Source organism: Neopelma chrysocephalum, unplaced genomic scaffold (genome assembly GCF_003984885.1).
Source record: "Neopelma chrysocephalum unplaced genomic scaffold, ASM398488v2 Primary Assembly neopelma1_65, whole genome shotgun sequence".
In the NCBI taxonomy this organism is placed as follows: domain Eukaryota; kingdom Metazoa; phylum Chordata; class Aves; order Passeriformes; family Pipridae; genus Neopelma; species Neopelma chrysocephalum.
Window position 1 is genome coordinate 7,759,604 of NW_020897722.1, and position 24,688 is coordinate 7,784,291.

A 24,688-nucleotide genomic window follows, 5' to 3' on the forward strand; every position below is an offset into this window, starting at 1 on the left:
AACTGTCTCCCATATCAAAGTATATCCAGTCATCCCCATCAGCTGGCACTCAGGAGATGCAAATGGCTCTTAAATAAATGCAGATCAAGTATCTGAATTTTGCAGTCTGAATCCATTTTTATTATATTACATATATTAAACACTTAAGATGAATTTATAATCCTCTTAAAGGCAACAATAAACACCTACAAAATACTAGTGAGCTGTCATTACCGAGCTTAGCAGCAAAAAAAAGTGTATTTCATAAATCAGCTGGTACTGGCAAACATACTTTTTCCAGACAGGAAATACATAAGAACTTAACAGAATTGCTTAGAAGACTTGCAGTGTCTGGTTACACAAACATAACCAAGCTGTATCAGCAACAATATATTACTTGTTTGCATGTCTGATCATTTCTGAATCATTAACTCTAAATATTTCTGTACCGGCAACTTAAAAAGCAAAGGGTGGAAATAATTATTAGCAAACTTCTTTTGACAAAAACATGAATTCCAAGCTTTGTTTTCTGCATTAAAGTTATTGCTTGGACTTTCTATGGAAAACTGGCATAGAGAATTCTCTTCCTAATATCACAGCCATCCATCCCATCTGTTGGGCATAATGAGCACCAGGAAGGAAAACTCAAACCAATAAAAAGACAGTTTGGACATACCAACAACTAATTGAGGAAATTATTAATATGATGCAGTAGAATAGAAACAAAAGTTGTAACCCTGTATAACTACTAATTATATTAGAAATACATACACTTTTAAAATTTGTATCAGCTATATTGAAAACTATACTTATGCTGAAACTTTGGAGAGTTTAGGGCTTGATTTACTTTGAGTCCTGCAGTCTGCAAGTGGAGTCAATGTAGCACTTATCACCTGCAACTGCTCTTGCCAGCACTTGTGACAACAAAGAATTCATGTTCTCTCTTTCTGCTGGAAGTTGGAAGCTTTGAGCACACTCTGAAAAGAAGCAGGTTAGTGGTCTGACTCCAAACCTCTTCAGCATCTTTTCTTCATCTAAAATTTAATCCTACAAGTGAAACACATGAATAGTTTTAAAAACTCAAAATATATAAACTGCACAGGCTCACCATCACCCCTGACAAAATGGCAATGGAAAAACAACACAAATTAAATTGAAAGTTTCCTTACATGTTTAATGGTGCTCTGGGGCTATGTACTTTCTGAAGTACTTTAACAGGAATGTATTCCTATACACTTTACAAGCAATACAGTTATCCTTGGAAGGCTGAAAGACTGAGATGGTTGTGGAACACTAGGTTTCTCTCTGCATGCCTGTAACAACTTCCTTGCTACTACAGGATGGTTATACATTCATTTCCTCTCTAAGCATTTCTCTTGAGTGATCAGCCCTTAAATGCTGAATTCTGCACATACCTGGCCAGGCTCCAGGTTCCACTCTCCATGAACAAGCATTCTTAGCCAGTGGGGCTGACTGGATTTTTTTTTCTCCTCTTTGAATGACTGGGCAATGTTTTTAAAAGGAAATACAAACTACAGCCACAGAAACAAGGATTTAAAAACCAGTCTCACTATGTCTGCATGACCCATTTCCCTGATGAATATCTTGGCAGACCAACGTTCTGTAGTGCAAACTCTCTGCAGTTGTCTGGGTGTCCACAGTTCTCCCTCAAATAGCTCTGTGAGAAATGCTTCTGTCTTGTTTAACACTGAGAAAGTACTTCCACCCAGTCAATTCTCTTTTCCTGGGATACTCTGCCTGTTTAAAAGCAGCAGGTTGGAGGTTGGCTCTGGGAGAGGTTTAGTTTGCCCAGCTGCCTCTCCCACCACTCTGTAACAACAGTGCCATGTTTGCTGAGGCTCTTTACTATCAGTGGGGTCTTTTTTCAGTCAGCCTTGTTCATTTAACAGATAAATCATGCAGCACATGCAGCAATTGTTATTACAGCCATTATATCTAGTTCTAACCCTCTAATGCTCACTCTTAGAATGAGCTGGACCACTGATAACTACAAACATCTGCCTTGCTCCTTTCACCCCAAACACTGTCCCCTTTGAACTGTTCTGTGGTTATATTGGGTTCTTCTGGGGACCAGCTCAGCTAAGAACTAAAATCATTACAAATGATTTCAACTTTGGAAAAACTCCCCGCTGAAAATGAATACATTTAACATTAGGCTTATGAAATATTAGCCTTCTACTGAAATACATGAACTCTGTATAAACTATGATCTATTTACCTGAGCACTTTGAAAACTGGAATGGTCCTTTTGCTTTATATTCCATTTTTCAAGTAATAATCTGTTTGAAAGAAAAACAAATCCCAAAGAATTCCAGCAGCTTTTCACAGAGGCACACAGTACCTTCGTGCCTTTGTTCAGCTGTGTCCTTGGATGACAGAAAATCTTTTATTTGAAGAGGTATAATGCATTTTAAAGCTCTTTGCAAATACTTTTGCCCACTATTATCATTGAAATGGTGCTTTCTGGTTCTGGATTGGCAGTTAGGAAGGTTAACAATGAAGAAACATAAAGATCAATACAATTTAATTGTCTTTCACTCCAATCCTATTTTTCATATAGCAGACACTGGGAGTCAGATACTCGTCTTCCTTCCATGAAATAAAAAATAAAAAGACTCTTGATAAATACTCACCTCCAAGATTTTGCCTGCTTTAAGAAACTTCTAGCTTTTGCTACTTCTTGAATAAGTTTCTTTAAATCATCTCCTTCAAAGTAAGGGAAAGCTGGATCCTGAAAACATAGTTAAAATATTCTACTTTAACTTGCAACAATTTTCTGTTTCTACCAACTTAGTTAACTGAGCCTAAGTTCTAAATTTCCCTACTCCTACCTACTTGCAGAGAAGGTCTTGGTCTTACAAGGGGAGAGCAGAGCAATTCTAGATTGAACCTGGTTCTGTTCACTAACATTTTTCTACTGTGGGAATCCCTCAGGTCTCATGCTGGAGAATTAATGTGCTAAACACTCTATAAGGATTTTACAATTACTTAAATGAAATACAAAGATGGCAAGCATAAGAAAGCACAGTAAAAGCTAAAGTTAGCTTAAAATCCACAGTGGCCAGGACCCAAGATATATTTTTTACTTCTCTTTCAAAACCTACATTGCATTGTATACTCCTTTCCTAGGTTTGGGCACCAGACCAAGGCAGTTAGAAGAAAGGCAAAGACAAATACTAAGATTTCTCCTTTTGGTTTCAATGTGAAGTATCTTAGGAGTCTTGTGTTATTTTTTCCTCTCTTTTTTTTTTTTTATTTTTTGTTTAAATGCAGTTTGACTTCTGGTGAAGAACTAAGCTGAAATGAAACAACCCAAACCAATCCATTTAGCATACATCTTCATCTTCAAGCCCCTCTGCCAACATTCTGTGTGCTGCTAATTGTCCATCTTCATCTCCAAAACAGCAATGGTAGCGCCCTCCTGTCTGGGAAGCAAGTTTCTTCAGAAATTCATTAGCTCCTCTGTTAAAAACAAAGTAGAAAGTTGCTTATGAAAATTGATTTCTCTGAAAGCAACAGCAGTAGAAAAACAATTTCTAAGAACTCCTCAAAAAATATTACATCTAAGAACAGTTTGGAGGACATGATTATAAACTTCTGTATGGAACGTAAGTCATGTGGCAAATACCTGTGTCAGAGCAACCTTCCCTGTTCCCATCTTGGTAACAGAGATTTCTGACAATAAATAAACTAGTAATTTTGAAAGTTTTTTTGTTGTTCTTGCAAAGCATCATATACCTGTCTGCACAGCTAAAAGAAATGGTGTGGATTTTAATATCTTGTTCCTTTCTCAATCGTTCAGTTTCCTCCAAAATCAGACTGCAACTGGTGTCTGGTTTTCCATCAGTCAATAGATACAGTGCCTCTACACCTTGGAAACTGAGAGCCTTCTGAAAAACAAAAAATGAGCTTAAATAATTAGTACATTTATATGAAAAGTTATATTTAAGAAGAAAAACACCATTCCAATGATTTAAGATAGTTTTATATTTACCACATCATTAATCAACTTATTTTTGTCTTTTCCTTTTCACTAATTATGAAAGAGACCAAGGATATACATTTGAAAAATAAAGTAGATAATTTGTAGCATAAGACAACATATTTATAAGCAGGAAGTCATCAAAAATTGACTCACTGAAATAGGAAAAATTTATTGGTTTTGGAGAACTGCTGACAAAAGATTTTTTACATCACATTTTATAGGAGTTAAAGATGTTTAATGTCTGAAAATCAGGCTCACTAGGATTTGACCTTTTCATATTATGAAAAACTGCTACAGTCATTGACTCAGTGGACATTTTTGTATTACAGACACACCTCAGAGTTCTACTGGACTTGATTCATGATGAATTCCATAACATTTATATGGAGATTGTGCAAGGGTGTCTGGAAGAAGAACCATTCATTTAAGGCAACACTTCTTTTTTGATTCAAATTTTAAATCTCATGGAATTGTGAATTTCTTCAGCTTCTGCTTCAAACTATTATTACTATTTAATTTCTACACTGAAAATTTTTATAGGAGAAAAGTTTCTTCACCTGCTACTGAAGTTCAAGAATTGCACTCAAAGCCCACGAGATTCCAACAAACTGCTTCTTTAAAAACCCTGTTTGGCTCAGAGCAACATATCACAGCCACAGTTGTACATAAACATAATTTTGAGCAACTGGCTATATTCTCTCTCCAGTATTCTTTGAACACAAATATTGATGCAACTATTGACAGTTGACAGTTTTTTTAAAACTCAGTGTGAGAAATTACTTCTGGTATCTACGAGCCCTGGGGCCAGAAACAGCAGTTTGGTTTCAATGCTTTGCATATAAAAATGTTGTATGCTTTGACCTAATAATTTCCCTAAAATGTTACCAGTCAGGGGGAAGTGTTTTATCACCACAAGACACAATGTGTTCTCCAATACATGGCAGCCAGTTTACTAACCTGTAAAGCTGTGAGGATGCACGTGTTACCATGGGCATGGAATCTGGAGACCCACTGCACAGCATCATGACATGTTTCATCAGTTGCCTCTACAAGACACTCTTTCCAACTCTCTGTATTTTCTGCAAATCTCAGCAGGTTAAACCTGAGGAGAAAGATGACCCACAACATTTAACCCTCACCAACACAATGAGTCACTTTGGATAAGGCAGTTTTGGAGTAAATAAACAAATTTATTAAAAAAGCCACAAACACAAACCCAATAGAAAAAAAACAAACCCAAACCAAATCCCCCACCCAAGAGCCCAGTGTTGGATTAAATCTTCAGCTTTGGAGGAGACACAAAGCATCTCTCACTCTGCACCAACAGAAAATCCATGGGAATGCTGAGCCCAAAAGAGCGAACAGCATCAGCCTACAACATAGGCTCAGATCTTAGAGAGCTCAGAACTAAAAGCTGGTTAAAAAGAACAGAAAAAGCAGTTATGTCACATGCACATTATACTCTAACATTTAACAATTACTTGGATTGTGTTTCAGCACTGTATTGCTTGTAATTAACAAGCAATTATTTCATAATAGGTAGTGCAGATTTCAATCTTTATCAGTAACTCACCATACCTGACTTCATTTCTTCTCAGCTGTTCCCAGATAAGGGAGGTGAGTTCTTTTGTGACATGTGGCAAATATGGGCCCGTGGAACCAGATGTGTCAATCAAAACACAGACATTTGCTTCTAAAATGGTACCAAACAACCTTCGGCTTCCTGGGCCAGAACATGAAAGCTAATTAAGCATCATTACACAGGTGTATTTTACTGAGCATACTGTAAATCTTCATTTTAGGGGTTACTCTGGGCACGTTTCTACATCATTAATCTATGCAGCAACTAGGTAGTTAAAAGATTAATAACAGAAGAGTTTTCTGCCATTTCAAATCTAGCACTATCAAGCATTAATTACTAGCCAACTGTAGCAACTTGCATTAAATAATTTGTAGCTCCTACTTCACAATCCAGCAAAAAATTAAACAAAGATCTTTATGATCAAAATGCTTTTCACCAGCAGTGATGCTGAACTTCTAAACAGGGCACATTCTTAGCAAAAGAAACAAAAAAGCTAATTTAAAAGCTTGTATGTGTTACTGTATATATTTTGTTGATAGAAAGCTTCTGGTTCTGTATTCAGGAACTCAACATCCAAAAAGTAAAAACTTACATCACAGCTCCAATTATTTTGCAGCAAACTAGATGTTTATCAGCTACACAGATGGAAAATTCTATTGTATTCTCGTATCCATAAAAACGAGTTTTAAAATTTCAATGAAATGCAAAACAGATAAACCTTTGTTCATATTTGAGGTTTGGATTTGTTTCTATTAGAAACAGCAGAGCAGAAGAGTTTGTGTATATTTAAGTTGTGCTTTCCAGACAAGCAGCTGCCCAGCAATACCTGAGAGCAGCCACTGGATTCTCTGGAGGTAGCGCTGCAACACTCGCTCCAGTTGGTCTGTGTAGAATTCCAGCTCTTTAGGTTGAAACTGCAGATGTTTCACAACCCCCTGGAAAAATGCAGTTTGTACAAGAACATCTTCAGGAAATCTGAGCTCAGCTGTTATGTATGCCATGCTGGCATTAGAAAGCAGGGAGATCAATTTTTTTGTCTTTACCTCTAGGAAATAGGGCAAGAAAACAATTCTGTGACTCTTTTGCTGGTAAGTAACTGGTTTACCCAAATTAGGGAAGCTTGGCTCTCATCTCAGCCAGCTGTGCTGGGCAACACAATTATATAATTTGACTGGACAGATGCATCTCTTGCATTATTTCTGAGAGTTTATAGATGTGATAGAGCAATAATATCCTTTCTATGCTTCTCTCCAGTCACTACACAAACTGAAAAATCAAAATCTAACATTTTCCCAGTGTCAACTTACCCGTGATTTTGAAAAGATTTACTTAAAATTTTAAAATTATTTTTCATACTATATGAGCAGAAGAGATACACTCTAAAGATCCCATGGACTTCAAACATCCTAAATGTTTTCTTGTGGTGAATAAAAGAACTTCTCTGGCTTTCTGCTAGAAGTATAATTTAGAAAAAAAGAACAGAGTGGGGGGAACATCACACCAGCAAGCCCCAAACATGGATCAACATGCACTGTCTAAAACAAATACAAAGTCTTTCAATGAAGTAGATACATGACATCTGAAAAAACTTACATTGATTTCTGCACTAGGGAAGATAGAACAGTATTTTGCTGATACTTTCTTGTGCAGAGACTCCACGGTTTTGTTTTGGTGGGTACAGCCTGGACCAAACATCAGCCTGGGCAATTCCAGTTCAAGCTTTTTAATACTGTACTTGGTCAGCCACTTGTAAGACAAACCAATGGAACAATTGGTTGTTGGAAAATATTAGTTTAATTTTAAGTAACAATACATTGTACAAAATCACAATCAACATGTTCTCATTAATCCAGATGGATAGTTCCAAAACGACAATTTATTAGTAAGGAGAAAATTACCTCTTTGCTTGAACAGATTTCCTCTTCTTTTGGCAATGTAACAGGGGGAACAGACTTTCTTATGCACGTAGTCTTTGGACACTTCTGGTTTACTGTACCTATTTAAGAAAATGAGCAAGTAATATTGAGAGCTCTAGGTTAAAATATAACCCTTTTGAATGGCATATGACCATTGATAAACAAATAGTTAATCAGTTAATACCAACCAGACAAAAACCCAATAAACCAAACCCCCAAACCCACAGACTAACATTTCATACACAATTCCATGTTTGAAAAAATCGTACAGTTTCTATATATCAAAGTACCTAAAAAAACCCCACTTATTTTTAAAAACTGTTACCTTCAAAAAATTCCAACCCAAATTTTCTACAATGATCTAAAGCATGATGACAGCATTTTAACTTAGAGCACCTTTGACCACAAGATGCCAAAGGACTTTACAGAAAATAAAAAGGAAAAAAAATAGAGCCACCCACCCCCACTCAAACAAAAAAAATCTTTACCCCTATTTGATAACTCACTTCCACTCACTGTGTAAAGCACATTGGTTATCAGTGATCTAACAACCTGACAGCTTTATAGTCAAAATGCTAATAAGAAAAGGCTTCACTTATCCTATCCTGGTAAGACATACCCACATTTCTTCCTTTATCAGTGTAAAATACAGATAGAGAAAGCTCTGGCTGCTTCCTTGGTTTATCCTTTCTTTTATTCTCAGTCTGAGGCCATTCTTTTACTGTTTGTGCTATAAACAAATAAGAAATTAAAAAAAAAAAACAAACGTACTTCAGCTAGATAAAACTCTTACATGCAACCCTGTTCTTCACTTCATCTATTCCTATTACCACAATCATAAATACTTCATTTTCTTAGATACTGGTTAAGAAAAATCCTATTACAGAACCACTTATGAGGCTTTCATAGATATGGAACTAAAACTTGTACAAATGTATAAATCACCATCAGGAAGAATGTCACAGGAGTTAATTTGAAAATATTAGGACTTCCAATAAGCATAATATTTATTGGAAAAACCAATTAACCTTGTACAGAGCACCTCATATGCAAATATGAATCCAGATTTGTAAACACTGCTACATACCAACAATCTAATTTCAATAAATCAGTAGACTTGAAGACTCAAACTTAATGTAAAAAAAAAGAAAAAAAATTTGCAAATGTTAGCAAAGATGCAAATTAAAAAACACAGGAAAACTACAAAAAAATGGAGGAGAAATGAATTGGACTTTAAGGGACCAAGAGTAACTGGAATCAATTGAGTTTTTCATATACCAGGAGCAGTTGGAAGAGTCAGCACTTCAGATAACCTGACATTTGTGTTGTAATCTTCCTTCATTACCAGATCATAAATAAATCAAGTGAAACAGCGTATTAATGACAATGGGATCTAACAGTATGAGTGGAAATGGATATATTGAACTAATAACATAATAAATCTCTGAATTGCTGAGCCTTCTGCTTTCAGGCATGGACAAAGCTGGGTTCTACTTTCCAGCACACACACCAGACATTTCCTGATACAGGATGGGTATTCAATCATATGAGCTGAAAATCACTACACAAAACCACCACAATGTTTTCTATCAGTCTGTTAAAGATTAAAACTTCAGGTGTTTCTAAAAGCCTAAATAAAATCTCTAATCTAAATACTGTCTTTTAAGCAAAACCCCAAAGAAACTGAAGAGAAAAAGCCCCTAATCCATCCAGACCTGGTGGAATTTCTGCTTTGGCACTAGGAGGACGCCATGCCAGGACTCTTACAGGAGTATTTCTCCCTGCACCATGGTTGTCTTTAACATCCTATAAGCACATTAAAAAAATAATTGTAAAAAGTGTTTCAGTTGGATCATAACTGCATTATTCAAAACTGGAACTACCCTTCACTATTCTCTAATTCCTGCTTTACTCTGGCTTTTCTGACAAGTCAGCAGACTGCCATGACAACGTGTTAATTTGTAGTTTCTTGCTGGTTGAAGCAACTCTTAATTGCTCTGTTTTTATTATCTTGCCAATATCATCTGCTGCCATAAAACTGGAGACCAACATCTACAGGTAGAGGAGTTGGGACCACTTTTGCCACTTGAAGGAGCAGTCTAGTATGGTGAGGGCATTGTTTTATAGAACAGTGTAGAGTGTCTTCCTCAGCATTTTACTGAATATTGGAAATCTAGTGCTGACCCCAGTAATTCCTCCTTTAGGTGTATGGCTCATCCCTGCAGGGGCTGATAACTCTGCTAAACAACACAGCACTTGTGTAACCCTACTGTAGGATAAGACTTTTGCTGTGACACTGAGCCTTCAAGTGACATCTAATTTAACATACAGCACTACTATAAATATCCCCAAACATCTACAGGCAACCCTGTACCAGTTTTCTACAATTTTAATCCCTGCAAAACTATGCTATGTAGTCACCTCTGAGTAATTACTTTTCCCCTGCATTTGTGAAGAGGTGTTGAGAATATGCTACTTTTGCTAACACAGCCTGGAAGGCCTGTGTGAGCTCACCTACGAGGTCTTTGCAACATTCTCACACCTACATTCCCATTCCCTGCATTCCCACACCTACAATGCTGTTCCCATGAGAGCTGAAAGTTCCAGGTGACAGGTTAAGTACATCCTCTGCAACAGAAAGCTCTGTATCTATTCATTTATACACCATAATGATAAACACTGGCACTGTCCCTTTCTGTGTTACAGATTTGTACACCCACTCAAACCAAACGTGTGCACAGCCAAAAACAACACAGAAAACATCAGCAAAATCCCAAAGGACTCAGCAGTGTAACTCCATGGAAATAAGCACAGTGGGCGGGAAACAAATCCTGAATCCTGCTCTTGTTTTGTGCTGGACATGCTACTGAGCTGCAGCTCATCTGTAAATGAGCAGAACACCATAAAATTCAGTACCTTCTAGAAGGACTTGCAAAACAGACGTAATTTGATAAAGCTCATTTCTGCTTTGCCCATATTTTTATTAATTATTAAGCTTTTAATGTCAGAGGAGGGATTATTTAGACACTACACTGTGGTTCCATTACAATTAATTACTTGGCATAAGTCAGTAAGATGCAATTTTTGGTACAGGTAACATTTTGAATGCAAATGGAAATTCAGAGTACTATCACAGTGCTGTTTTAATTTCCTCAAATATTCAGCTGGGCATTTCTGTCACAAAGAGCAGCATCCAATAGCCAGATAGGATCTCTGATTAACCCCCAGCACATTAACAATGGGACCATTTCAAACCATTCTAGCTGGGCTGGGAGCTGTGGGTTTAGGAGATGGCAACTTCTGTGGCCTTCTTTTCTCATTCTTTGTAAGTGCATTTGAATCTCCTTCTGGTGTAAATGGATTAACAGACTGATTTACTGAACGTTGCTTTAAGGATTCCACCAGGAATGCACACTGAAATGGAAGTTCACATTGTTTAGGAATTCACATATGTGAAAAGTAAGTAAATGAAATTTCAAAGACAGGTATTTTGCATTTATTGCTGTAATAATAAATAAAATTCATATTGAATTGATCAATCTGATAATGCTTAACACCCTTAACTGAATAGTTAACGCCCCTTCGTGCTGTGCTTGCTCAAACACAGTGGATGGAAATCCTTCCTGCTCTGAGCAAACATTCCAAAAGAAAAGGCAACAGTATGCATACCTAGGCTAGAATGAATTGGAAGATGGTGAACCAAGTATATGCATCTGCTAAATGATACTAAAATATTTTTAAGATGTCATTGAATATCCATTGACTCTTCTTTAACAAGACCAAAAACCTTTGTGACTCAGACTTGCATCCAACAAAGTGCTCAGCCCTCTGGACATGTATCTTACTGCATAACTCTTCCTAATCGCACTTTTATAAGAAACAATCACTGTAGTGCCAGGTTGGCTACACTGCCTCAGCTTTTTTGTTAAGTATCTTTGGAAAAAAGTCATGTGAATGTATATGGAGAGATATGGTCTAATGCTACACCCTTGGTACACTTCAGAAAACAACTGTTTTAGAACTGAACAAAGGTATTGTGCCAGTAACAACTCTCCCTCCACTGTGACTTTTAAGATCATAATATTATGTTTGTTATATAACACATATAAATTTTAGATCCATTTATTCATATATATAATTATAAGGAACAATTAATTCTATTTGAGAAACGTTCATCAAAGGATTAGCAAAAAAAAAGGAGAATCACTTCAACTGTAAAATCCATGCATTTGATAAGGAATTGTGCCTACTCCAACACCAGTCACTGCAGTGCTACTGTACAACTGCTTCCTAGTCCATATTTACTCTATGGTTACTATTCTAATACTCCAGAACATTCCTGCCCTTACAAGGATTTTCATTTTGTCCAATCTCCTCCATTGACAGCTGAACAAACACCACTGAATTTTTTTAGGAAGAAATACATAATTTAAAAAGTTACATATAATTCATACCTTTTGGGAGTAGTTTTTTGCTTTTTCCATTTCCGACACAATACTGGTAATATCATCACTTTCAAAAATACCTGATAATCAAATAGACACTAATTAGGGTTTTTTACAGTGTACAAAATATGTGTTTTTGTAAATGTACAACAATTTGTAGATATGCCAAATATCAGAGAAAAGAATCACAAAACCTGTTTCCTGCAACTCTGACTGTCTGAACCTACCATGTTAGGTAGTATGTATATATGTAATGTATGTATATAGTAATATACATATTACTATATTTTAAATGCTCATTTTTAAAAAAAATCTAACAGAAAATGATGAATTCAAATAGAAAATACCAAATTCCTGTGTTAAGGTTGCATTATAATATTCTGCAATGCAATTGAAAGTCTCAATAAAACTACAACTTGAGTTTATATCTCAGTGCTAGTAGAGCATTAGCATAACCTAAAAAAAAGCCAATTACCTGATTTGGGAGTAAAAAAGCATTAATACATATTATTTCATTAATGAAAAAGAAGTATGTGCTGACCTCCCTGCTCACATACCTGCTTCTCCAAACCAGTGGAATCTCCCCCTGGCTGCCTGTACTATTTCTCTAAAAGCAGTGGCAGTTTCTGCAGGGCTGGCATAGCGGGCTGGGATAACCCCACTGGAGCCAATGTCCTTCAGGACACTGAACAGAGAGACGTGAAGCTGTAAATCAAAACCTGTGCAAACCTCAGCCATGTAAGCACTGATGGTGTGCTGTAAGACAGAGAAAAAACTCATCAGTAGTGACCCTCTACCTCAGACAAGCTTCTGTCTACTCCACTGATTCCTGACACTTATAAATGATATACAAATCCTCCCAATCTGATGATTTCTTAGGTTTGCCCAGAATTTCCAGAGAAGAGACACCTCACTGTACACTCATGGTCAGGAACTCTGGGCTGTGCACGTGGTTTAACAGCCCTAGAGCACATGTACTATGAACATGTATCCAAGCAAGGGATTACTGTGGTTAAAAACAGGAGCTGTCTCTACACAGGGTACTATGGAGTTTCACTGGACAATTATTTGTGTTTTTGTTCCCCTGAGTTATGAGGAAATGGTACTGTACCAAAAAATCAGAGTTGTTCAAACTCAGAAATGTCCAGTGAAATGATGGTCAGAGCTGGAGGGGGAGGGAATCCTAAGAGCAAGTTTTGAATTTTCCATGAATCGCACATTATTAATAATTGCTGCCTCCAACACATGAACAGCAATTGCAGAGATGGAAGTTTGAGATCCTGACAGTTGGGCTGCCTTAGGGATGTAAAGGAGTATTCTGCCAATGAACTGTGATGACTAGCAAAAGGAAAAGAAAAAGAGGGGAAAAAAGAGAGAAAACCAGAGCTGAGACTAATTCTGATAGGAACTTACAGAAGAGTTGCCTATGTTGATACTCACTGTTTCCTGATCAGGTATTCCAGTAGTCAGCAGGTAAAGTCCTTGTGATTTGTGTTTCTCTTTGTCTTTGAAGTCGACTTCTACAGCTCTCCTGAGTGCACTCATGAAATTTCTACTGCCCTTGCACTGCAAGCTCAACACCCACCTAAAAAAAGATGTTTACAGTTCAAAGAATGAAGAAACAAAAGCTTTTGTTTCTCCTTAAAGCAATAAAGGGAGCTAAGAATCTGAAATAATGCTGTACTGGAGTCTAAAATTTTTGAGAATGACAGAGTGCAAACCCAAATGATATATTGGCCCAAATTATTTGTTTTAGTTTATGTACTGCCACCATAGAAACCCAGTTTTTAAGGTAAGATACAGAGCATAAAAAGGAAACAATTATCTCCTCATTTTGTATGGAAAAATGTTAGCACAGTAGAACTTACAGAAATAAAAATGAAACCTGATATATAATGAAAACACAAAAAGAAACCTGGGATTTATTTCCAAAGTATATGGGGAAAAAACACAGTTCAGGTTTCACATTTCAGTGGTATTTGAAGCAGTCTTCAACTCTTAATGTAACCTGTGCATTTCTTACACAGACATTTCTGTATCTGTGCACATATATATCATGTATATATATGAAATACAAAGTCATTAAGACATATTAAACTTTATAATGGTGTCTTTACAACAACCCATCACAAACAATCAGTGCAGAACGTGGCAACCTATTTTTGTAATATGATAAATGTAAAAATATTTTTAATTGTTCACATTGTTCTTTGTTCCATCTGTTTCACAGGACCTGTGACCACTGAACTCACACACATGGTATAATTACTTGATCCTACCTCCAAGCCTTTTCTAAGTTTTCTGGATGGGAAGGAAGCAGTTCCTGCTGCCAAGGCACAACGTCACTCCCAAATCTTTCATGGAAAGATAACAGCAATTAATTTGCGGATTATGATTTAGTACAAGCAAAAAGAAAGAATAAATTCACTGCAAAAGAAAACTCTCATTTGGGGTATTAATACTGCTATGAACAATATAGCAGAATGAGTATTGGATTGCAGGGATGATGCAATCAGTTCCATTGAGCCACACTCAAAACAGTGATTTTTAATTACTAATCTGATCTCTGTTCATCTGATCCATGCACTCACCCAATAAGGACAAACCAGTGCTAGTTTTGCAATTACTTCACTAAAAAACATTAAATACAATTAAAAATCTAAAATATGTCCATTAGTAACTACAGTCTCTCAGCAGACCTCTTTCATGGCAATGCATTACAATTATTTTAGAAGAATCTTCAACAGTTGCTTACGCTATAATATTGAAGTAATCCTTATTTGACATTTGTTCCTCAAGTAGAAGTCGCAGAGAATGTTGGATATGGGTGATGTACATAGAGTTTGTCACTGATATATCAACAAGTATAACCACCCTGGATAAGAAAAGAAAAAAATCTTATTTCATTATGTATTTTTTATCTTCACTGCACTCCAACTTGCCAGGGGAAAAGTATCTTCTAGCTGTGTATCAAAATGTATAAACACTGAATTTATTTCTGCAAAACATAAGGTGAGATTTTAGAAAAAAAGAGCAACTGTGCAACTGAGGTTGGGTAAGGCCTCAGACACTGTAAATAAGCACTATCCTCAAACACAGAACTAGATGAAGACTTCAAATCTCACAAAAAAGGGCTGTCAAATACAATACCTCTTTTCACAAACGCTTCCCCATATTCTTCTGCTAGCAATGGAGAGCCAGTCAATTCGTTTCTCATAGATATCTACCATTTTAGTAAGGAGTTTCTATGGATAAAATACAGAAAATTTATGTTAAAAATAAAAAGTTCAAGTCTTTTATCATCAAATGATTAACACAGAAGTAACGTGACAGCATAGTAATGAAAAAAAAGATTTTCGTTCATTTTGACAGCAGTATTTCATTCTTAGTAAAGATAAGAGAATACAGTCCATGAGAAAAACATACAGTGATAAAAAGGCAACAAAGAGTCTAAAGGTCTAAACTCTCCTCTTCACTTTTCCTCTTGCTAGCACGTCCCAAAATAGTGGTCAGACATATTACCAAAAGAAAAAAAAAAGCTTAAAAAATATAGGTTTTGCAAATTTACCATTTCTTCAATAGCATTTTTGGGCAATGTACATAACAAAACACATAATTTAAATTAAACATGGTATTTTCAAACGTATCATTCTTTAACACAGTATCAAATTAAAGACATTAAGGTAATCTGTTTAAACTCTACAGAAAATGACCTTTCCAAGTATATGCAGGCATTATATGAGAGTATATCAAGCTAGAAAATAACACTTAATGTGGAATAATTAGATAGTAATCCAGCCCTGAGATAGACAACTCACGTGGTAGTTGTATAATACTGGTAGGTCAACATGGATATTTTTCACAGTTCCATCATACCATTCAAACTGCATCATGATTTTCTAGAAGAATAAATAATACTCATTCTTAAGAATGGCAGGAGTATTTGATTTGAATCTATGACTCAAATTTCTTTTGAAGTCTGTAGAATTTCATTAACTTATAAAGCAATGATTTTAACTAGAAATATGTAGCAATAGAAAGAAACAAACACAGGAAAAAACGTTCCTCATCACATACCTCATGTAGAGTTGATGATATTCTTTTGTTAAGAATAGGTATAAACTCTACCACAGGAGAGAAAGCGTTGGGAGCCAGAACTTGATAAAGGTTTAACTTCTTAGCTATAGGAAGAAACAAATACGTTATATAAAACACACACTCTGACTTTGATTGATATTTCATATTTTTTAAGTTTTTCTTTCTGTGCTACCTTTCAATCCATATGTCTTTAACCAGTCTGTTGAAGTTTTGGCCAGGACACTTGGTGTTTGAATAACTAATGGTCCTTTGAGCTTTGGAGGCTTTGGGAAGAAGCTGGAAGGGGCTGTATTTGCAAATCCTGCGGAAACCTGAAATGGATTTTAAGAAAAGCTCTTGCAAGTTTTAGCATCATTTTTTTAATGCTTAGTCCAAAGTATCCAGCGTGGAATACTGGTGGGCATAATTAAAACTAAAGTGCTGTGATTAAAACAAGCAAAACACTTTGAAAATAACTGATTAATCCTACGATTTTTTTTCATATTGTGAACCTAAACATTTCTGACCTTGGTTATTCAACATATATCTGAAAATGAAAGGATACATCTGCTGTTTTACTACTAACTGAGCCACTAATCCTTCTTTGAAAAGTCTGTTTGATGCTTTTGAGTAGGTCCTTGGCCTTCAGGAACTCCTGAAGTAGCAAATGAAAATCACTGCTATCAAAATACTGCAAATATAAAAACAAATGGGGAAAAATAAGTTAACTACTATTCAAACACCAACCCACACCAGCTTTCTTATTTTAAAGTGCACACATCAATACAAGACTGCCTGGCATAACAGAACTGAGTGTAAATGTATTTGATGCACTGTATATAAATTAGTAATAATTTATAAACAAGATATTATTTTATTATTTTGAATCATGCTACAATAAACCACCGCTTTCATCAGCTGTAAGTCAGCAAACAGTATCTGCAGAATTTATTGTGCTTTTAGGAACATTTTCAGTTGCAGAAAGAATTAACCACAGGTTTATTGACCACATCCTCAGCACTTCTGGGACAGAGACTTTCAGTACCAAGTCTTGCTAGCAACTTCTACTCAGATCATAATTATTCTACTGCCTCAAAGGGAAGAATCATCAAAAAGAGAGAAAAATGCTTTGCCTCTCTAGCTGTCACCCACCTCTCCCTTTGAAGAGTAGCAATGATAACGGCCTTCTACAGCTTCTGCAAGATTCTTCAGAACTGCCTACACAATATAAACAGGAAGAAAAACAGTTACTTTGATTTGGTAGTCTCTTTTGGGTTGTTGGTATTCAATTCTCAATTAGAGATAGGAAAAGAATCTTTGAGGTACATGTAGTGAGAAAGCCAAAGTAATTATGTTTCCATCATTTGCTTACCAGTCTTATTTTAATATGGCTGAAAAACTAACTCAGTAAAGTTACAAGATGATGCTCCAAACAGATTTTTTCATGTGTGCAAATCTGCTCTAAAGAAAATATAACACTAATTCAAGAATTCTCTAATGACTAGGTCAGCTCCCCCACAAGTTTATGAGAGAAGGCATTACAGCTGAACAGGAAAAAAAAAGACAGGACACTTAAGGAAGTTAATTATTAACACAATTACTTACAAGAGAAGCAGGATTGCTGCAATCATATGTAACAGTGTGAATCTGCAGTTTTCTCCCCAGCAAACACTGCTGAGTATAATCACACAATATTTCAAAAGGCTGATCAGGGCTGATACAAAAAGTAAAGAAAAAGAGATATTAACAATGGCAGTAATTAAACAGGGAAAAAAAAGCCATATTGAAGAAGGCAGGGAAGAAAAAAAGTGGGAAAGAAATAATAAATCATGGGAATGATTTATGCATTTAGCACAACCTGACCCCCTCTCCCTTTTTCGACCATTACTGAGGTACCACTACTGGGGTTTAATTCTGTCCTGAAAACCTGAACGATAACAAAAGTACTAAGATTCTATTCCAATTCACAACAGCTTGTGGATGAAATGATCTAAATTATTCCCTCCTGGCCCTGGAAGATAAAAATCAGGAGTTGTGGCTTTGGCCCCTGTGATAAACAATGACAGAAAACCTTTCAACACTGTCTTCCAAAGGCTTGAATGAAAGGAAAACTTTGCTTTGTGTTTTAGAACTTAACTTACAATTAATAAACTAGGAGTAGGGTAACACTCCTAGAATCCTTACTGTAGTCTTTTCCTTGTAATCCCAACTGCAATATTGTAATTTTCAAATTATGACAATAGAACTGCAGAATTTATGTCCATAATTTATATAATCTCAGCCTGGTTTCATTTATTTAATCAGAAATTTTAAGTTTTCCATTAGCACAACTAAGATCACAGAGAGAAGACAATCCTTCAACATTTAATGCTATTTTACAGCAAAATCTAGCTTATCCTCTAATCTTCACAGAGGCATGGACCCTTTTGGTGACATCCTTAATGATACTGAAGGATTTTATTGATGTAAAATTAGAGCTAGCAGAGTCTCAATAGATTACTGTGATAATTGATCTGCAAAGGAAAAATGTAGCTTCATATCAGAAAAGAGAAGATTTATAAATACTAAAAAAGGGAACAAATAAAGGAATTCAATGTATGAACTAAAAACATATAAAACCTGGATCTTAAATTTTCTATTTACTTTTGTATCCAGTATGGTTTCTTGTACCAATTCCGTATCCAAGCTAAAGCTGGTTGTTAAGATAGAGAATGAATTTACCAGCTTCCTACAATAAGAACCAGGGAATTCAGTTCTTTCATTGTAAGGACATGCTTAAAGGCTTTCAGCAAATTGCAGCCTTGACCAGGCTCCAGCTCTTGTATCCACTGTCTTGCTTCATGTAGCCTAGGAGGGGGAAAAAAGAAAAAGAATATGTACAGGTGCCAAAGAAGAAGATCATGAAAATTACTACAAACCACAGGAGCTGCTCAGATACTTTAAACATGAACAACCAGCTGGAAATCACTGACCGCATGTTGAACTCATTGCTTTTTCTCCCCTCTTAAAATCACTACAGGCACAAGATGGAAAACACTATTGCCTACAAGAGATTGTTCTAATTAAATGGAGACCTTGTTTGAAACACCTTTATTTTTCGGAGAAATGAACTTACTTACACGTGAATGTTGATGTTTTTTGGACTCTCCCACAGCGGTGAAATTTCTGTACTGAATGAGAGGCAGTACAATTGCTTCTTATAACAAAGCTGCTCATCTATTAAGCACTAATGAACAAAAAATTGAAAATGCATTACTATCCAGTAGTAGGGTTATTATGTAAAAGACTAAGAACTGTAATTTCCTAAAAATTAGTTGACACCAGTATTTTCAGCTACCACTGAGAAAAGCTTTCAAGAAAAACTCATACATATTCAAATATTTGAGGAGTACAGAGACAAAACCTGCAAACCTATGGTATTCCAACTGATTTGTTAATGGGGCAGGAGTCAAGGAATATTTGTTGTACTGGTATCAGCTTTTCTCTAAAGTTGATGAGCACATGAAACAACTCTGATCTAGAATGCACATATTCACCAACCAAGCAAGTACTAAAAATGGTTAGTATGTGTTCATGCATGAGGCTAAACAATAGTTCAAATATTAAAGCTAAGAAACTGAGTTTTCTTGAAGGAGTTTTATCTGAAACACACAAATGAAAGACAGAGATAATATAAATTGACGTTAAATAATTCAAGAATGTGGGAAATTAAACTGTACTAAGTGTCAAAGTTAGACAGTAAACCAGCTACATTATATCTTCCTTCCTTACTACAAAAGTTTTCTAAAAATAAAAAGCATAACAAAGGACAATTTTCTTCCAAGAATTCAGAAACTGATTAATTCACCAAGGTTCTGACCAAGACTGTGAAATGTGCCTTGTGACAAAACATAAAGGCATAAGAAAACCATATTTACTATAAACAGCTCTATGTACAACTTGGTTCTACCTCTGTTTCTGTGAGGCAAGTTTATCCCATCGAGAATGTTGATAGAATTGAGAAAATTTAATAATAATACTTCAATAAAAATAATGTCAGAATTGGCAGAATTTACTTTTTTATTACTTACCAAAAGGTCCTTCTGAAAATCCAGTAGTCTAGGTCCATAACTCAAGTGAGATAAATCAATCAAAAGTCCCACTTTGGTTCCTTTTATAACACCAAACACCTTACAAGAGAAAAGTAATTGTAAATGCTAGCTTATCTCAATTTTAATAATTTTACGGTTTATTCTGTACAACACCATTTTTAAATCATGTATTGGATATTTATTTTCATTTTAAACCTTTTAGCCTAAAGATGACACAGTGACAAAGTCAAGGAGGGAAAAAAGAAGGAAAAAAGGGATAAAAAAGAAGAAGAAAAAGAAACAAAAGAGAGACCTACTGAGTCCCAGTTAATCCTTACCAGTGAATCATATAACCTCCTTCCCAAGACAACCTATTCATTATTTGAGAGGATAAATCAAACATAACGTTGTCTGTAGAATCTCCTTCAGGCCAAATCAAGCAACTCTGTGGAAACCAGATTTTGGAAAGCTGATTCCTTCTCTGTCCCCTTTGAGAGGGAGTTACATCCTGAGCACTAGCACTGCTGGGCAAAGTTAGTGCATAACCAGCTGGGCAAGAGAGGGCACAATGGACTACAAGACAGTTCCACTCCAGTCAGAGGATGCTCAGCACTGTCTGCTCCCATTTAAGTTGTGCTGGGAGGTCCTGATGATTAAAACTGCTAAGAGAAAGAAAAATGCTAGATCTGGAAAGCAGAAAACTGCATATCAATGAAAGATCAAAAAAAAAACCAATCCACTGTCAAGATCGCTGCACACGATGTGGAACTCACAGCAAAAAATGAAAATGCATAAGCTTTCTGCAAGTCACTTCGCACTAGTATTCAAAAGTTAATTTATTCTTTAATTCCATATACAGTCCCACTCTAAAAATATATTGCAAAGTTAAAGTTACCTTTCTGCTGTCCTCCAAGAGCCACTGAATTCTCTGCTGATAAAGTTGAATTGCTCTGACAAAAGGCATAGCACACACTTAGCTAAGGCATTCTCTGACACTGTGCTTCAATGTAACAATCAACAATCAACCATCTGTCTTCATCACATCCTTTTTCTCACAGATGCAAAATCTTTGAGAAACAGGTATTTAAAAATACTGTTTTCAGTGCTCTTACACAACTGGTGCTTGCAGGGCTAACCATTTAAATTCCTCTTCCCCTAAAGCTGTTTGACTGGTCAGACATGCAGGTGTTTGAAAAACTGGATCACCGAAATGTTTTCTAATGAGTTGCTGGTTTATTCTGTTCAGAAACAGGAGAGGGATACTCACCACCTCTATGTGTGAACAACAGCAGCTCAGGCACTACTGAGTTTAGATCATCACACACAATTTATTGTCAGGAGATGTATTTAATATAAACTACACTATTGCTTAAGACACTTATGAAATAAGGTGATTGAAAGGTAGCACATTCATAGTTGTGCCAGACTAACTGCAGCACAGCCTTCAACAACTGAATGCTAAAATAGGTATAACCTGAGGTAAAACAAAATGCTTGATGTCCTCTAAGACTGTTTTACTTTAACCTACTTCTTTTTTAAAACCATGCACATGGTTTTCACAATTTGGTGAACAAAAAGTTTAAACAAATATTTGAAAGGGGAAAAACCTTTTTGCATTTTCAAAAGAGAAAAGCTGCCTCTTTTTTATAAAAGCCAGACACAGTGAGGTATGCTGAAGTGGCAGCACTCCCAGGAATTGTGAAGACCAGTAAAAACATTATGGTTACTCTACAGCTTATTGAACCTATTAATTAAATGATTTTCTCAGTTTAACTTTTCTTGATTTTATACACTCAAAATTCACTTAGAAAACTTTTAACTTCTATGTGTCATGACTAGATCCATGACTTGAAAATAACCCAACAAAAATAACCCACAAATACACAGTGTTACCTGTGCAAACCTGACCATTTAATAGCTTTTCTAAATTTAATTGCCTTTCTAAAATGAGCTGCTTCACATCAACACGTGGTTAACAGGCATCTTCATTAAAAAGAACCCCAAGCTTCAGCTGTAGTGATACACAATTATCACCTACCCTAAACCTCAGCAGAAACGATTTAATGCTGAAGTACTCTGAAGTTCCCACACAACAAATTAAGGTTTAAGGCAGGACTTGCAGTCCTGGGGAGTGGGGATACAGAATCAGTTACAGATCAAAACTGTAAACAAGATTGATACTTACTCAGAAATTTTGGACTCAAAATCAGTAACAGTCTCCTCTGTAAACACCATCCCTTCAACACCATTTCCTGAATTCCTGGAACACTGTGCATAATTAACATCAGAGGTGCACACAAATTAGGACTGAGTACAGCAAGGGTAGTGTTGTATTTACAAAATAATATTGCCCTTGTTTACCAGATACTCTAATGTTAATTGCAAGGATTCTAAACTGTAGTTTCTTATCCATTCTTCTGTGGTTTGCATCATTTGAGGCTGTATTGTCTTCGTTTGTCCTCTCTATGGATCAAATAAGAAAAAATTACATCCAGCATGAGAAATTAAATGTGCTGTTCAAATGTGACAAAAAAGTATGTCTCAAGGATAGTTGCTGGTAGGCAGTGCATGTACAAGAACAACATAATTTTAGCTACTGGAATACTCTGTTGGATGAGGGATGTAAAGGAAAAGCTTTCAGAATACCCCCAGATTGTGAGATAAAGGAAGGGGAAGGAGAACTGAGTTTGGAGAAGACAGGAGGGAAGACAAGAAATAGGAGAGTTCAGCAAAAGAACTAAAATAAATACCCCAGTGATTTACCAGAGAGGAAAATGAAATAAGCATCTCCAAAAAGTGACTCAGAGTTTGAAGGTACATATAGCCTTCTGCTGTTTTGAAGAAAAATGCAGGGTCTACAGCTGATCTACATTTATTGCTTTGCCTGATTTGTTCACAGACTGATTTATCTCTGCAGAGCAACTACATGTAGTTTCATCACTTCAGTGATTATATCTATCAAATTGTCTGTGTATATGCAAATATATGTAAGGAAACATATTAGTTGTCTATCAGCTAATTTATTTCTCACTCTGTATTTATAGTGGGTATGTGTTACTGCTCTAGTTGCTCCATTTAGCAGGAAAACTCGCCTACCAGCAGATCTTGTGTCTTGTTGGTATGTGTTCCCAATAATCCATTATCTGGTCCTAGATGAGACACAGTAAAATCTTGCCATGGTAGAGGATCACCCTGTACATGGGATTTTGTGGCCACCCTACAAGACAATTAATTTTATGAGATTACTTCATTACCCATAATGTTCCTGTATTGTTGTAAAGTCATTTAATTTTTTTTCTGTAGAAACTGTTTTATATTTTGCCAGTTGTTTAAACATTCATTTAATATATGATAAATGTTTTGAAGAGACATAGTACATAGCTTATATGAGCCATAATTTATTTTATATCTATGTATGAAGTCCCAACAAGCTTTTGTAACAATTTCCTCACCCATTTTTCTCCAAAAACTGATCGCTGTCCAACAACCATGCCGTTTTCCTGATGTGTGTATCCATTACATGAATAGACTTAGCCTTGTTAAAATCAAAAAGACAAAAAGCAAAAAAGTTTAAATCCTCAGGAATAAACACTACTTAAAAAGGTATTGTTGATATTGTCAGCAACTTAAATGATAATTTATATTGTATGTGGGACAACAGCAAACTAAAAAAAAACCAATGAGAAGTTACAACTATCCATTTACAGAAAACGCATTTAGGAACTATTCTGCAGGAACTGCTTGTTAAGGGATTTTATGCAGTTAAATATAACTGTGCACAGCTGCCGGGAGACCCGCTTCACAGCCAGAAACGAGATTAACCACAGCAAAAGGCAGAGCGGCAGCGGGAGCTGAGGCAGCCGGGCTGGGAGCGGGTGGCAGAGCTGCCCCTCGGGCTGAGGCGCGATAAAAACTAAGCAAAAACCATCATAAAATCCCGGGTTTCGCTCCGCTGGGCTCCACCGTCCTGGGCCACCCGGGCTCTGCCGCTCCCAGAGAGGTCAGCGCAGCCCTTCCCGTCCCCCCCGACCCTCCTCACCCCACGGGGGAAAAAACCCCTGGGCTCCCCCGCACCGCCCTGTAGGACTCACGTTCCCCGTTCCCCCTCCTCCCTCCCTGGGCACGCCCCGGAACCCCGGAGGGGCACCGCGCCAGTGACAGGGATCCCCCGCCAAGCCCCCTCAGCACCTCCCGGTGCTTCCCCGACCCTTCCCCCGTGCGGGGGTCCGGGGGCGGACGGACCCAGCCCGGTCCCCGCCCGGCTCGGAGCGGCGGCTCCGCCGTGTTTACGGCGTTGCCGCTGGAGACGGAGCAGCCCCGACGCGCCGCTTCCCGCCCCTGGGGGCGGTGTGGGCGGGGGGCGCGGGCCCCGCCGGGCGTGAGGTGACGGCTGAGGGGACAGTTACAGGGATTGCTGTGGGTACACTTGATGGAGGACACCTGAGGGCACAGCTGAGAAGACACCTGTGGGGCACACCTGAGGGAGGACACCAGAGGGCACAGTTGCAAGGGCTTGCTGTGGGGACATCTCAAGGGACACCTGAGGGGACACCTGAGGGGACAGTTGCAGGGCTTGCTGTGGGGACACCTGAATGCAGGGCAGGGCCAGTTCC

General features: G+C 37.0%; 1 protein-coding gene across 7 annotated transcripts; it reads right to left on the reverse strand.

The window, feature by feature from the left end:
- Nucleotides 1–93: 93 nt before the first annotated feature.
- On the reverse strand, nt 94–24,394 carry VWA3A (von Willebrand factor A domain containing 3A). 7 transcript variants are annotated; one of them, XM_027683773.1, is made up of 35 exons: nt 23,961–24,140; nt 23,870–23,915; nt 23,528–23,610; nt 23,172–23,292; nt 22,414–22,538; nt 22,261–22,335; nt 20,971–21,025; nt 20,076–20,174; nt 19,125–19,231; nt 18,727–18,852; nt 17,611–17,719; nt 17,158–17,223; nt 16,571–16,660; nt 16,199–16,337; nt 16,006–16,109; nt 15,747–15,827; nt 15,079–15,173; nt 14,684–14,803; nt 14,208–14,282; nt 13,369–13,513; nt 12,486–12,684; nt 11,938–12,008; nt 10,739–10,897; nt 9,199–9,289; nt 8,103–8,213; nt 7,466–7,563; nt 7,161–7,313; nt 6,394–6,502; nt 5,564–5,708; nt 4,943–5,087; nt 3,739–3,890; nt 3,336–3,462; nt 2,634–2,731; nt 2,219–2,279; nt 94–1,026 (listed from the first exon to the last, which is right to left on the reverse strand). In XM_027683773.1, the coding sequence occupies exons 3-35, from the start codon at nt 23,590–23,592 to the stop codon at nt 1,021–1,023; spliced, it is 3,522 nt and encodes a 1,173-aa protein (XP_027539574.1). In that variant the 5' UTR covers nt 23,593–23,610; nt 23,870–23,915; nt 23,961–24,140; the 3' UTR covers nt 94–1,020. The 7 variants fall into 7 exon arrangements, with proteins under 7 accessions (XP_027539574.1, XP_027539572.1, XP_027539573.1 ...); XM_027683771.1 differs by having other exon boundaries at nt 3,739–3,887; nt 16,571–16,696; XM_027683772.1 differs by having other exon boundaries at nt 16,571–16,696; nt 22,261–22,343; nt 22,437–22,538; nt 23,961–24,139.
- Nucleotides 24,395–24,688: the final 294 nt, after the last annotated feature.

Bases quoted from the DNA above. Each gene is read 5' to 3' on its own strand.
- VWA3A (XM_027683769.1), bottom strand. From the start codon at position 23,592: ATGGATACACACATCAGGAAAACGGCATGGTTGTTGGACAGCGATCAG. The intron at 14,283-14,683 runs GTAAGCAACTGT...TTTCCATGAAAG, and splicing joins GATTACTTCAATATTATAGC to ATTTGGGAGTGACGTTGTGC. The intron at 12,009-12,485 runs GTATGTGAGCAG...TTTGATTATCAG, and splicing joins CCACTGGTTTGGAGAAGCAG to GTATTTTTGAAAGTGATGAT.